At 43.5% G+C, this 14,881-nt stretch overlaps 1 protein-coding gene, 1 non-coding gene and 1 pseudogene across 2 annotated transcripts; 2 read left to right on the top strand and 1 right to left on the bottom strand.

Annotated features, from left to right (window-relative positions):
* LOC116567389 overlaps positions 1-629 on the top strand; it is a 60,383-nt pseudogene extending 59,754 nt beyond the window's left edge.
* Positions 630-4,579: 3,950 nt separating this feature from the next.
* LOC116567387 (zinc finger protein 525-like) lies at positions 4,580-5,614 on the bottom strand. Its single transcript, XM_032302414.1, is given in 1 exon segment — positions 4,580-5,614. A coding segment is annotated over 1 exon segment (1,035 nt).
* Positions 5,615-9,619: 4,005 nt separating this feature from the next.
* Positions 9,620-9,783, top strand: LOC116568421. Its single transcript, XR_004276626.1, has one exon. It is a non-coding gene; the product is annotated as a U1 spliceosomal RNA (small nuclear RNA).
* Positions 9,784-14,881: the final 5,098 nt, after the last annotated feature.

Here is a 14,881-nt window from a genome sequence, read left to right as displayed (position 1 = left end):
CCAGGAGCCATGGAGGAAAAGGAGCCACTGGAGGTCCTTCAAACAGCAGGACGACTGGGCTGCCCCCCTTTGGTGCAAATCCCATCTGCTGAGGAGACCTGGAGCCCAGTCCTCCACACCTGCCAGAGGGTCCCATCCTCTTCCCAGTGGAGGAGGATGAAGGGCAGACAGCCTCTCCTGTGGCTGAGGAACACCACCCGCCAGGGGCTGCTCAGCCCAGCACTGGTCTGTAGAGGAGCTCCTGACACTGCTTCTGCACACCTCACTGGCCTGGGAACTGGCCACAGCCCGTCCACGCTCCAACGCCTACCCTCAGACAGTCAGCTCAGGGGACATAGCACCCTGCTTCCTACAGATGGGACCCCTGATCCCCACATAAGAGCTCCTCAGCCTGTTCCAAAGCCCACGAGTGACAGCAGTGCCCTGAGGGCCAGTGGGGCGCAGCCAGTACAAGTTCCAGATCCACGCTTCCCTGGGCCTGGCTTAGCCCAGCCGCCGTTCAGCTGGGCGTCTGTCTACACCGAGGCTCCTGAGTGCTTCGAATGCTCCTGGTGAAAGCGGTGGCTTCCCATGTGCCATCTCCTGCTTAGCCTAGCACCTCCTAGTCCCCTTCCTTTATGATCTTCAAAGTATGGCCACCTCAATCTGAATATGCTGCTCCCTTTCATCACCCTAACTCCTCTCTAGGAAACTTGGGCTCAGGGCCAGCCCAAGCCCATTGAAAGTCCTGTAAGACAAACCAGTGATCATTTTTAAATGGCACCTGAGAAACCCCAGTTGTGGGAAAGCCTAGTCTGTGTCCTGACAGTGCTTTAGAAGGTGTGTACGTGTGTATAAATGTATGATAGATATTTATATATGTTACTGTAGTAATTTGTTGAGGACAACATAACTGGCGGACAGGGTCTGTTAGAAGAAATGAAACACAGTCCTTTGGGTGGCTATGAAAGTAAAATGTGTACAAAGAAATAAAAGGTTTTCCTCACCTGCTCTGTTTCTGATTTCTGCACCAGTCTCTAGGCTGAGCATGTAAGAGTAGGAAAGACACACTGTCCCTAAGAAGGTCATAGACTACTGTTGAAGTCTACACTTAAAAGGAGTTTTGCCTTCTCTGCCATTTTATAAGAAATCCCCAATCTAAAAATATTAGAGAGTGGTTCATAGGTTTGGGGAGCCTTAGAATCAGCAGTGGAGATCACAGGAGCCACTTCCTGGGCTCTAATCCCAAGTATTTCATTGATGAATCTGCATTTCTTACACAAATACCTCAGGTGATTATCTTCTTTTTCTTTTTTTTTCTTTTGGGTTTCAGAGCTTTTCGTTTTTGTTTTTGTTTTGTTTTTAGCCTTTTTTTTTTTTATTTCTTTTCAGTGTTCCAGAATTCATTGTTTATGGACCACACTCAGTGCTCCATGCAGTACGTGCCCTCCATAATACCACCAGGCTCACCCAACCTCCCACCCCCCTCCTCTCCAAAACCCTCAGATCATTTCTCAGTTTCCACAGTCTCTCGTGGTTTATCTCCCCTCCCCAACTTCCCCCAACTGCCATCTCCTCTCCATCTCCCCATGTCCTCCATGTTATTCCTTATGTTCCACAAATAAGCGAAACCATATGATAATTGACTCTCTCTGCTTGACTTATTTCACTGAGTATAATCTCCTCCAGTCCCGTCAATGTTGATACAAAAGTTGGGTATTCATTCTTTCTGATGGAGACATAATACTTCATAGTATAAATGGACCACATCTTCCTTATCCATTCATCCGTTGAAGGGCATCTTGGTTTTTCCTACAGTTTGGTGACTGTGGCCATTGCTGCTGTGAACATTAGGGTACAGATGGCCCTTTTTTTCACTATATCTGTATCTTACCCAAGGTGATTCTGATGCAGACCATAGTTTAAAACTGTTGTTCTCCAACATTGACCCAAAAGTATAAATAGATTTGTATCACTTTGATTGATAACCTTTAACTGAAAAGCGTGTAAGTCCTTCCATAAATGTTGGCACAGAGATCTGCAAATATTCCTTGGGAAGGGTCCTTAGTTATGTCCTTTTGCCTTTCAAGAATTACTATAAAGCTATCACTCCACAATTATTTCCTAGAAAGAGGCACAACCAGGGACAACAACAAGCAAAATCCTCAAATAGTATCTGACAACCATCACCACCACTGCCACCAGTAACACAAAGACCCAAAAAAAGGCTCCCACCTGAGGTAGAGATGCCCCCTATTTTTATAGTCAATGGAGTGACTCCACATCTGCTCTCACACTCTGTTATTCAAGTATTTCCACGAAGGCCTTTGGCTGTCAATACAGAGGAACTCGCTGGCCCAATCGGTGGAATGGATGAAAGTCGGTAAGCTATTAAGGCAAAGAAACCAAGCGTGAGACCATGTCACCCTGTGCTTATTCCAGCATCCCAGCGATTCCTCCTCCATCCCTGTGCTGCCAGGGCTGCTGCACTCTGAAGAGATAGTCAGTAATCAATGAAGAACTCAGACACTGCCTCTACAAAATTCATTTTAAGTACATAACATTTAGGAAAGCAACAGAGTATGATGTCATATTAACCTCACTCTGCTCAGGACCCAGTCACAGATCAGTTGCTTTCCACCCTTTGTGAAAGGCTGAAAAGTAGCTTTGTGCCTTAAGGGACCTCGTTGCAACAAAGAAAATGTACCTTTGATGGGAACGTTGTCCAATATTCACTTCTTTGTAATTTATGTCCTAACCCTCCCTGTGAGAGTAACAGAGCCCACTCTTTCCGTGTGACCGCCAACGTCTTCCACTTGGCATAATTCCCATAAGAACCTGGATGAGCCCCTGCAGGGAACAGACTGTGGATCCTACAGAAAAGAAGGGGGGGGGGAACGCAAGTGATGAGGAGAGCAAGGGCCAGTGAAATGTAAATAAAAGCAAATTTCCTTACAACCTGCAGCCCATGACAAAAAGAGCAGGATGTCCTCCAGGAATGCACAAGCACCCTAACGGTAATGCTTTGCTAGAGGCAAAAAGCAACCTTAGCTAGAAAATAGCCAGACTTCCAGGATCATGAAATCTCTTATAACAACTAAAAATCCCTTTGGAAATGTCTTTATCTCCACCCTCCACCCCCAACGTACAGTATATGTTAAATCACTCCTCACAATCCCAGGGCACCTCTTCCTATCCAGGGGTCCTGTATCTGAACTTTAATAAAAACACCTTTTTTGCCCTGAAGATGCCTCTTGACCATTCGATCCTGACCCACATCACATCAGGTACCTAAAAGTAAGACATAAACACAAATAAAATTAGCTCTTGACCTGTGGACCTAAGACAGAAAACCTGCAGAGTTTGTACAGAATTTATCGCATTCCCCAGAACTCATTACCACGGAGGTGAATAAGCTAGATGCTTCTTTTTCTTTTTTTTAATACATGAAAAACCACTAGATTTTATTAATGAAAATATATTAAGTTCACACATACACTAAGTTATGCATTTCAAATCCAGTCTATCGTCACTGTTCAAAATACAGAATACACGTGTGCAAAACCGTTCGAGTGTTGTTGGAAGGATGTGGAGTACCTAGTTCCCAAAATTTCAGGACTGAGGTACATTCCTAAGACATGTGTATGTTCAGTGGTATGGCACTGTAGGGAAGAGTTAGCTACCCTCCTTCAGTCATCTGTCAGGATTTCCTCATTTAACCATATCAAGTCATAATCTCTAACAATTGCTTACAAAGACTCATCGATAGTGTACTACCTCCCACCTCCTTTTTCTTAAAGAACAATTAGTAAAACCTTCTATTTCTAATATTGAGGAAGTTCTTTACTTTAAAACATGGAGCAGCATGTGTTCTGAACACCTATTTCATGGTAACATACATCAATGTTGTAACTATAAGCAACTCCAAGGAGACTTTCCTCGTATGTTGTATATTATACAGTCCTACATCTTCCATGGAAAATTAGGCACGTGTGCATCCCACTTAATGTAGCAGGGCATCTAGTATCTTTGATGGAGCAACAATCAGCCACATGGTCTTCCAGACTCAGTAGGGATAAAGGGATTCTTGGTAGAGATTTCAGAGTAAAATAAAATTATTTGTCACAAATCTCAAATAAGGTCAATGTAAAAAATGTTTAAAAATATACTGAAATTAAACACACATAAAAGCCTCTCTATGAAATCTGTTGAAACATTTTCTAAATGTTTGATTTTTCCTTGTAATAACTATTTTCAGAGTAATGTCTGAATTGAGTTCCTTCATTCGTTACAGTTATTGGCATTTGAGTTCAATTAGAAAGTCTTCTAAATATTTGTGTCTTTAAATTTACTTTATTTAATGCACTCTCTGGTGTTTACTCCGGTGTGTATTAAAATGAAGGTCTTTCAACATTCATTAGTTCCAAGGGTTTGAATCTAGTAAGCATTTTGTGATATTGAGTAAATACTGAATTCCAGAAAAGGCGTGTCTTGTCCACTTTCTTGACATTTTACAGTTCTTCTGCTACATGGTAACTATGACTTGAAGTAAGTTGGGAGTTCCAGTGAGAGGTCGGACACATTCTGTCTATGTGCAGAGTTACTCTCCTATATAAAATCTCTGCCATGAAGTAAATGAAGAAAAGGCCATAGATGTTTTCACACATACATTATGTCTGTAGATTACTCTCCACTTATGAATTTGGCGATGTCGAGTAAGGTTTGAGGGCCACATAAAGGTCTTGCCACATTCTTCACATTCATAAGGTTTCTCTCCAGTATGAATTCAGTGATGTGCAGTAAGTCTTGAGCTGTCATGAAAGGCCTTGTCACATTTGTTACATTGGTAAGGCTTCTCTCCAGGGTGAATTCGGTGATGTTTAGTAAGGGATGTGACCCACAAAAAGGCCTTGCCACAGTCGTTACATTTGTAAGATTTTTCTCCAGTGTGAATTCGGTGATGTTTAATAATATCTGAGGGCATCTTAAAGGCCTTGCCACACTGTTTACATTTGTAAGGCTTCTCTCCAGTATGAACTCGGTGATGTTGAAGAAGCCCTGAGCTCTGCTTAAAGGCCTTGTCACATTCTTGACATTGGTAAGGTTTCTCTCCAGTATGAACTCGGTGATGCTGAGTAAGCTCGGAAGGCCACATTAAGGCCTTGCCACATTCCTGACAATTGTAAGGTTTCTTTCCAGTATGAATTCTGTGATGTTGGCTAAGCCCTGAGCTCTGGTGAAAGGCCTTGCCACATTCTTGAGAATTGTAAGATTTCTCTCCAGTATGAACTCGGTGATGCCGAGTAACGTCTGAACTCCACTTAGAGGCCTTGCCGCATACTTGACATTGGTAAGGTTTCTCTCCAGTAGGAGTTCGGTGATGCTGAGTAAGGTCGCAATGCCACTTAAAGGTCTTGCCACATACTTCACATTGGTAACGTTTCTCTCCAGTATGGGTTTGGTGACTTCCAGGAAGGGTGGAGGGCAATGTAGATGCTTTCACACCTTTTGCCCATTTGTACTGTTTCACTCCAGTATGGATTGGCTTATGTCCCTTTACTGATGAAGGGTCCTTAAAAGGTTTACCACATTCCTTGCATTTACATATTTTGCATATTTTCTCTCCAGTATGCATTCGCGGGAACCGAGATAATGTTGAGTGGCAGTCAAAGGATTTACAACATTCCTTAATAATACAAGTTTTCTTGCCCCTAGGAATTGTCTTGTTTCTATTTGGTCTTGATGACTGACTAAACATGGTCCCTGGTTTATTAGATGTGAATGGGCTTTTTCCCTCATGAATTCTCTGATGATCAGCAACACTGCAGGACTGGTTATGAGCTTTCCCACATTCATTATCCTTGTAAGGACTGTCTCCAGAAGAGAGTATACTGAGGTTAGAGCTTGGATGAAAGCCTTCCCCACATTTATCACATTCATAATGGTTCTCCGCAAACCTAGTCCTGACACATCTGTGAGCATGGGAGCCCTGGTTCAATGTTTTCTCAGATTCAGTGCACTGAGCAGTTCTGTCTCCAGAGAGAAGCCTCTGGTCATACTGTAGGGTCGACTCCTCGGTGAAGCCCCTGTCGAATGGATCCCACTGAGCACTTTGCTTTTCATTTCTTTATCTCTGATTTAAATTCAGGCCAGTCCTGTCTTCCAAATGGCTCAAATCATTATTCTCATCATGGACTAGGTTACTTTCCAGATGTGCCAAATGATCTGTCCACAAATCGCTATGATGGAATATCTGATCGGAGCTTGTGCTGACAGAAACACACTGCTCTGCAGAAACAGTTGACTTCAAAAGGGAGGATTTCCACAGACATTTATGTCATTCACCATTTGGGGCAGTGAGATTCTCATGAAAGGCAGTTGACTTGGTTTGGATTTGTCTTCTCTGAAATCTTTGATGCCCATCACTCTCCCCATCATTGTCCCAGTCTCTATGTAAGTGTAAAATCTCAACAGCACTATGTTTGTATCTGTGCATTGATCCATTCCGGAAAGAACCTTGTATGCTCTGCTTTAGCAGGAAACTCTGGGTGTCCTGTGAAGATACAGCTGGATGGAAGCCTATGGTCTCTTTTCTCTTCACATCCCAGAGTTGCTTCTCTTGCTCCAAGAAAGCGATCAGGTCTGGCTTTGACACAGTGAGACCCAAGAAGCAGAGGTGTCCATAGTTCTCCAACATCACATTCCTGTACAGTTGCCGCTGAGTGTGGGTCAGGTGTCCCCACTCCTCCTGAGAGAGTTCTATGGCCACATCCCTGAATGTCAGCTGTCCCTGAGAACTGGCCATTTCTCCTTTCCCTTCGTCCTCTGGATTTCTTTCCCACAAGATACCTGCTGAGGCCTCTTTTGCCAGCGAAGCAATGAAGCTGCTGTTCCTCTTGATCCCCAGCTCCGTGTTCACATTAGATTTGGGGTCTGAGGCGTGGAGTTTGGGTCATACAGCAGAAGTGAATTTAGGAGAGGAAAACTTGTTTTTCTGGCTCCATTCTGAGTTCTTTGGCTGAGACTTTTTGAGTATCAGAGGGTTCCAGTGGAGAGAAAAGTTAAATGCTTCCTTTTGTTCACAAGTCAATACTTTATCGTGTTCTTTTTAAGTCACAGATATCTTAAGAGAAAGTTTCCTTAATCTGGAACAATGGTGGGGAAATCTGAACCGGGCAGTCCCAAGTCCACGGGGTGGTCTTCTTTGCTCCTCACAAGAAGGAGCAAGCTAGATGCTTCTTACTGTGACATCAAGTCACCATAAATGGAGCGCCTTAAAAGAACACATTTTTTTTTTATCTTACAGTTCTGAGGGTGCAGAGTCCCAACAAGGATCTCAATGGACTAAAATCCAGACGTCCACAGGGCACCTTCCCTTCTGGAGGATCTAGGAGAGGGTGGAAATTAGTCAAGGGAAACCACACTAAAATGCAGTCACAAGGTTTTAGCAAGGGAACTCCTCTGCCCTCCTTACCTCCTATTGCATTGCAGCCCCAGGGGAGGGGCTGATCTGACCTTACAGGGACTTGACATTGCACAGGCATAGGCCTCTACTAACCCGGCCAGAGTAAGAAATGCTAGCTTTGTCCCCCCAGGGAGACGCCAGCTCTCTTCTGACTCACAGTTCACCCCGATGGACTTTTAGAACAATCTTCCCAACTGACTCCTTTCCTCCAAAAAGAAGAGCATCCCTCCCGTTTGTTCTCTGGACTTGCCTATGGATTTGCCAACATTGCTTTATCCCAGATCACCTTTCCCTTTTATTCCCGACAAGTCCCATTTTTGCTGGTAAAATAATTAGCAGTTTGTATTTTTTAGGTGAAACAGACAGTGTGTCTCTTTGCCTGTTCCAGCTTTTAGAGGCCCTTCCTCCATGCTTAGCCCCAGCCCCAGCAGAGAGAGTCCTCCTCACGCAGCATCCTTCTGACCTCTTTCTCTGCCTCTTCCAGTTTTAAGACCCCCTTGTCATTCAGGGGGTTGCCTGGAGAATCCAGAATCATCTCCCCATCTCAAGGTCCTTAACATAAGCACCTCTGCAGGGTCCCTTTTGCTGCTGATGGAACGTGCACAGGTTCCTGATGATGGGGTTTTGGAATACAGGTGAGGTTTGATGGAGTGAGGTTGGGATCCAATGACAAAGAAAGAATTCTTGCAATGTCTCTGGTGCAAAATGTTGGTTTTAGTAAAGCATTGGAACAGGACCCTTGGGCAGAAAGAGTTGCTGCCATGGGGTTGGGAGCCAAGGCTCATTATATACTTGGGCATGAGGGGTTGGGAAAAAAGGAGGTATATTCAAAAGAATATGCTAAAGAGGACCTTCAAGATCCTGGAGGCCTTTGCCATTGTCAAGTTAAGGTTGTCTTTCCCTATAGTTTGGCATTACCAAGAACACAGCTGACAGCTTCCTGGAACTGTCCTAGAGATCTCACCCAGGAGTGGGAGGTCAGGGGCTCAGGGAGTCAGTCTGTGCTTTCTCCTTTAGCTAGCCTTCTGCTTCCTCCTCACTGGCATTATCATGGGCACCTCCTAAGGACAGGGCATTATTCTGCCTCCCACCACACTACAAACTAGGTGACAACTAAAGTTGGACACCCTCCACCCCCCAATCTTTTCAAATTTCAACAATCCAGTAAAAGCAAAGCCCTCCCTCAATGCACAATCAAGATGAAGGCAAATCAGGACCCTAGGACACTCCATCCAGGGCCATAAAATTGCCCAAGTACTGGTCTCTTGGGAGTCTTTGTTTTGCTTTGTTTTTCAGGCCTGGATTTTTTCCATCAAAAGGCTATCTTTGATGCAGAAATCTCATCCAAGGGAAAGAGCACTTCAGTGGAGGGAAGGAAGGTGGTGGCAGAGCTGGGGGCCTGGAACCCTGCTAACCCCCTGACATGAACTCTGAGCTCAGTCTAAGGGAGCAAAATGGATGGTTTCCTTTGGCCCCATCCTCAAAAGCAGGATCCTTGGGTGTTCTCTCTCTGGCAGCCATGAGGGGCGCCACGTCCCTGCCCTAGGAGCCCGCCTGGTGAAGAAGCCAGCCCTGGTGGTGTTCTCAGGACCTGGGATGTTGCTGCCAGGTGTCAGCCCAAGGGCCACCCCAGAGGTTGCTGACTTTGGGTTCCCCGCCCCCTCCCATGGGGTGTCTAGGCCTCTGGGTTGTGTGGGGGACTGGCTAGGAGGCTGAGCCCCACAAGTGCAGCCAATGCACTCTGTCTCCTCAAAGCCTGTTCTAAGGAGAGGGAGAGAGAGAGAGAGAGAGAGAGATGGATCTGTGCTTCTCTGTCTGCTGGAAAGTCCTCCCTCGTGTTCCTCTCAGGCTGGGGCAGCCTCCCCTGTGCTGAGTGCTCTGTGTGCCTGTCTGTGTGTGGTGGCGGGGAGACCCCCTGACATCATGGATAGGGCGTGTCTGATGTAAATCAATTACTCTTAGGCAGTGGTTCTGGGCTGGAGAACTCCTGGGGCAGAGGATGTAGCAGTGCTGTAGCTTCCATTGTATTAGGAAGACTCCTGTGGAGGGTGAGGATGCTTGGGGCAGGAGTGGGTGCTGAGGGTTTTGGAGAGCTGGCTGGTGAGTAGTGAGCATGTGTGCAGGGTGGACTGTGGGTGAGGCTAGTGTGGGGCAGAGGCGGAGGCGGAGAGGGTCATACTTACCCAGCAGGTGAGACACCATGATCAAGCAGGTCGTTTTCCCAGGATGAGGCTTGTCCATTGCACTGCAGATGTGCTGATCCCTGTGATTTCCCCAAATGTGGGAAACTCGACTCCATAATTGATAGCAGTGGGGGACTGCGTTCACGCTTTCCCTGGGTAATAGGGGAGATGCTCTGATTTTTTTTTTCTTACAGCTTTATCATTTAAGAGAGCATTTGTAGTTGGTGCTGTTTTAGTGGTACTACTTACTTAGTGAATGCGTGATTTATAACCCACTTAACCACATTGCTGGTTGATTGTCTTTCTCACCAAAGACACGTGGAAGTCCTTTATGCACAGTTTTTAGGAAAAGATTGGGCGTCTTGTTTTTCTTGAGGTCTCTCCTGAAGCAGTGTGCCACGTTCTCCAATATTTTGTGTGATTCTGCTTACATTTTGGTGTCTTTCAGCCCAAGGATCTAGGCGAAGAAGGTGCTTTCTTCTTCTTCTCTGCGTTCCCCAGGGAACACAAGCCAGAGTCTGTCCCCCTCTGCTGCCCTCTGGCTCTCCTTTTCCCACCAGCACCCTACAAAGCCTCATGCAATCCCCAGACTCCCTATCCTTAATCAGGCCACTTCATACCCTTGGCAGCCTTCCTCCAGAGGGCCTTTCAGAGAATACAGGCCTTGGAATTTGACATGCTTTTGTTTGTTTATTTATTTATTTAAGTTTATTTAAGCAATCTCTATTCCCAGCAGAGGTGGGGGGATCCCGAGCTCAGGACCCCTAGATCCAGAGTCTGGTGTTCTCCAGACTGAGCCAGCCAAATGACACTTGACAGGCTTCTAAAGAGGCATGTCTCTGAGGGTTTTGAAGGGGTGGGGGGTGGGAGGTTGGGGGAACCAGGTGGTGGGTATTAGAGAGGGCATGCATTGCATGGAGCACTGGGTATGGTGCAAAATCAATGAATACTGTTACACTGAAAAAAATAAATAAATTTTTTTTAATTTTTTTATTTTTTATAAACATATATTTTTATCCCCAGGGGTACAGGTCTGTGAATCGCCAGGTTTACACACTTCACAGCACTCACCAAAGCACATACCCTCCCCAATGTCCATAATCCCACACCCTTCTCCCAAACCCCCTCCCCCCAGCAACCCTCAGTTTGTTTTGTGAGATTAAGAGTCACTTATGGTTTGTCTCCCTCCCAATCCCATCTTGTTTCATTGATTCTTCTCCTACCCACTTAAGCCCCCATGTTGCATCACCACTTCCTCATATCAGGGAGATCATATGATAGTTGTCTTTCTCTGCTTGACTTATTTCGCTAAGCATGATACGCTCTAGATCCATCCATGTTGTCGCAAATGACAAGATTTCATTTCTTTTGATGGCTGCATAGTATTCCATTGTGTATATATACCACATCTTCTTGATCCATTCATCTGTTGATGGACATCTAGGTTCTTTCCATAGTTTGGCTATTGTGGACATTGCTGCTATAAACATTCGGGTGCACGTGCCCCTTTGGATCACTACGTTTCTATCTTTAGGGTAAATACCCAATAGTGCAATTGCTGGGTCATAGGGCAGTTCTATTTTCAACATTTTGAGGAACCTCCATGCTGTTTTCCAGAGTGGCTGCACCAGCTTGCATTCCCACCAACAGTGTAGGAGGGTTCCCCTTTCTCCGCATCCTCGCCAGCATCTGTCATTTCCTGACTTGTTGATTTTAGCCATTCTGACTGGTGTGAGGTGATATCTCATTGTGGTTTTGATTTGTATTTCCCTGATGCCGAGTGATATGGAGCACTTTTTCATGTGTCTGTTGGCCATCTGGATGTCTTCTTTGCAGAAATGTCTGTTCATGTCCTCTGCCCATTTCTTGATTGGATTATTTGTTCTTTGAGTGTTGAGTTTGCTAAATTCTTTATAGATTCTGGACACTAGTCCTTTATCTGATATGTCATTTGCAAATATCTTCTCCCATTCTGTCAGTTGTCTTTTGATTTTGTTAACTGTTTCCTTTGCTGTGCAAAAGTCTTTAATATTGATGAAATCCCAATAGTTCATTTTTGCCCTTGCTTCCCTTGCCTTTGGTGTTGTTCCTAGGAAGATGTTGCTGCGGCTGAGGTCGAAGAGGTTGCTGCCTGTGTTCTCCTCAAGGATTTTGATGGATTCCTTTCGCACATGGAGGTCCTTCATCCATTTTGAGTTTATTTTGGTGTGTGGTGTAAAGAAATGGTCCAATTTCATTTTTCTGCATGTGGCTGTCCAATTTTCCCAATACCATTTATTGAAGAGGCTGTCTTTTTTCCATTGGACATTCTTACCTGCTTTGTTGAAGATTAGTTGACCATAGAGTTGAGGGTCTATTTCTGGGCTTTCTATTCTGTTCCATTGATCTATGTGTCTGTTTTTGTGCCAGTACCATGCTGTCTTGATGATGACAGCTTTGTAATAGAGCTTGAAGTCCGGAATTGTGATGCCACCAACTTTGGCTTTCTTTTTCAATATTCATTTGGCTATTCGAGGTATTTTCTGGTTCCATATAAATTTTAGAATTATTTGTTCCATTTCTTTGAAAAAGATGGATGGTACTTTGATAGGAATTGCATTAAATGTGTAGATTGCTTTAGGTAGCATAGACATTTTCACAATATTTATTCTTCCAATCCAGGAGCATGGAACATTTTTCCATTTCTTTGTGTCTTCCTCAATTTCTTTCATGAGTACTTTATAGTCTTCTGAGTATAGATTCTGTGCCTCTTTGGTTAGGTTTATTTCTAGGTATCTTATGGTTTTGGGTGCAATTGTAAATGGGATTGACTCCTTAATTTCTCTTTCTTCTGTCTTGTTGTTGGTGTAGAGAAATGCAACTGATTTCTGTGCATTGATTTTATATCCTGACACTTTACTGGATTCTTGTACAAGTTCTAGCAGTTTTGGAGTGTAGTCTTTTGGGTTTTCCACATATAGTATCATATCATCTGCGAAGAGTGATAATTTGACTTCTTCTTTGCCTATTTGGATGCCTTTAATTTCTTTTTGTTGTCTGATTGCTGAGGCTAGGACTTCTAGTACTATGTTGAATAGCAGTGGTGATAATGGACATCCCTGCCCTGTTCCTGACCTTAGCGGAAAAGCTTTCAGTTTTTCTCCATTGAGAATGATATTTGCGGTGGGTTTTTCATAGATGGCTTTGATGATATTGAGGTATGTGCCCTCTATCCCTACACTTTGAAGAGTTTTGATCAGGAAGGGATGCTGTACTTTGTCAAATGCTTTTTCAGCATCTATTGAGAGTATCATATGGTTCTTGTTCTTTCTTTTATTGATGTGTTGTATCACATTGACTGATTTGCGGATGTTGAACCAACCTTGCAGCCCTGGAATAAATCCCACTTGGTCGTGGTGAATAATCCTTTTAATGTACTGTTGAATCCTATTGGCTAGTATTTTGGTGAGTATTTTCGCATCTGTGTTCATCAAGGATATTGGTCTATAGCTCTCTTTTTTGATGGGATCCTTGTCTGGTTTGGGGATCAAGGTGATGCTGGCCTCATAAAATGAGTTTGGAAGTTTTCCTTCCATTTCTATTTTTTGGAACAGTTTCAGGAGAATAGGAATTAGTTCTTCTTTAAATGTTTGGTAGAATTCCCCCGGGAAGCCGTCTGGCCCTGGGCTTTTGTTTGTTTGGAGATTTTTAATGACTGTTTCAATCTCCTTACTGGTTATGGGTCTGTTCAGTCTTTCTATTTCTTCCTGGTTCAGTTGTGGTAGTTTATATGTTTCTAAGAATGCATCCATTTCTTCCAGATTGTCAAATTTGTTGGCGTAGAGTTGCTCATAGTATGTTCTTATAATAGTTTGTATTTCTTTGGTGTTAGTTGTGATCTCTCCTCTTTCATTCATGATTTTATTTATTTGGGTCCTTTCTCTTTTCTTTTTGATAAGTCTGGCCAGGGGTTTATCAATTTTATTAATTCTTTCAAAGAACCAGCTCCTAGTTTTGTTGATTTGCTCTATTGTCTTTTTGGTTTCTATTTCATTGATTTCTGCTCTAATCTTTATGATTTCTCTTCTCCTGCTTGGCTTAGGGTTTCTTTCTTGTTCTTTCTCCAGCTCCTTTAGTTGTAGGGTTAGGTTGTGTACCTGAGACCTTTCTTGTTTCTTGAGAAAGGCTTGTACCGCTATATATTTTCCTCTCAGGACTGCCTTTGTTGTGTCCCACAGATTTTTGAACCGTTGTATTTTCATTATCATTTGTTTCCATGATTTTTTTCAATTCTTGTTTAATTTCCCGGTTGACCCATTCATTCTTTAGAAGGATGCTGTTTAGTCTCCATGTATTTGGGTTCTTTGCAAACTTCCTCTTGTGGTTGAGTTCTAGCTTCAGAGCATTGTGGTCTGAAAATATGCAGGGAATGATCCCAATCTTTTGATACCGATTGAGTCCTGATTTAGGACCGAGGATGTGATCTATTCTGGAGAATGTTCCATGTGCACTAGAGAAGAATGTGTATTCTGATGCTTTGGGATGGAATGTTCTGAATATATCTGTGATGTCCATCTGGTCCAGTGTGTCATTTAAGGCCTTTATTTCCTTGCTGATCTTTTGCTTGGATGATCTGTCCATTTCAGTGAGGGGAATGTTAAAGTCCCCTACTATTATTGTATTATTGTTGATGTGTTTCTTTGATTTTGTTATTAATTGGTTTATATAGTTGCCTGCTCCAACATTGGGGGCATAGATATTTAAAATTGTTAAATCTTCTTGTTGGACAGACCCTTTGAGTATGATATAGTGTCCTTCCTCATCTCTTATTATAGTCTTTGGCTTAACATCTAATTGAATTGATATAAGGATTGCCACTCCTGCTTTCTTCTGATGTCCATTAGCATGGTAAATTCTTTTCCACCCCCTCACTTTAAATCTGGAGGTGTCTTCGGGCTTAAAATGAGTTTCTTGGAGGCAACATATAGATGGGTTTTGTTTTTTTATCCATTCTGATACCCTGTGTCTTTTGACAGGGGCATTTAGCCCATTCACATTCAGGGTAACTATTGAGAGATATGAATTTAGTGCCATTGTATTGCCTGTAAGGTGACTGTTACTGTATATGGTCTCTGTTCCTTTCTGATCTACCACTTGTAGGCTCTCTCTTTGCTTAGAGGACCCCTTTCAATATTTCCTGTAGAGCTGGTTTGGTGTTTGCAAATTCTTTCAGTTTTTGTTTGTCCTGGAAGCTTTTAATCTCTCTTTCTATTTT

The sequence above is a fragment of the Mustela erminea genome, chromosome 10 (assembly GCF_009829155.1).
Source record: "Mustela erminea isolate mMusErm1 chromosome 10, mMusErm1.Pri, whole genome shotgun sequence".
NCBI classification, from domain to species: Eukaryota; Metazoa; Chordata; class Mammalia; order Carnivora; family Mustelidae; genus Mustela; species Mustela erminea.
The sequence above is the reverse complement of the archived record's forward strand: the minus strand, read 5'-3'. Positions and strand labels throughout refer to the sequence as shown.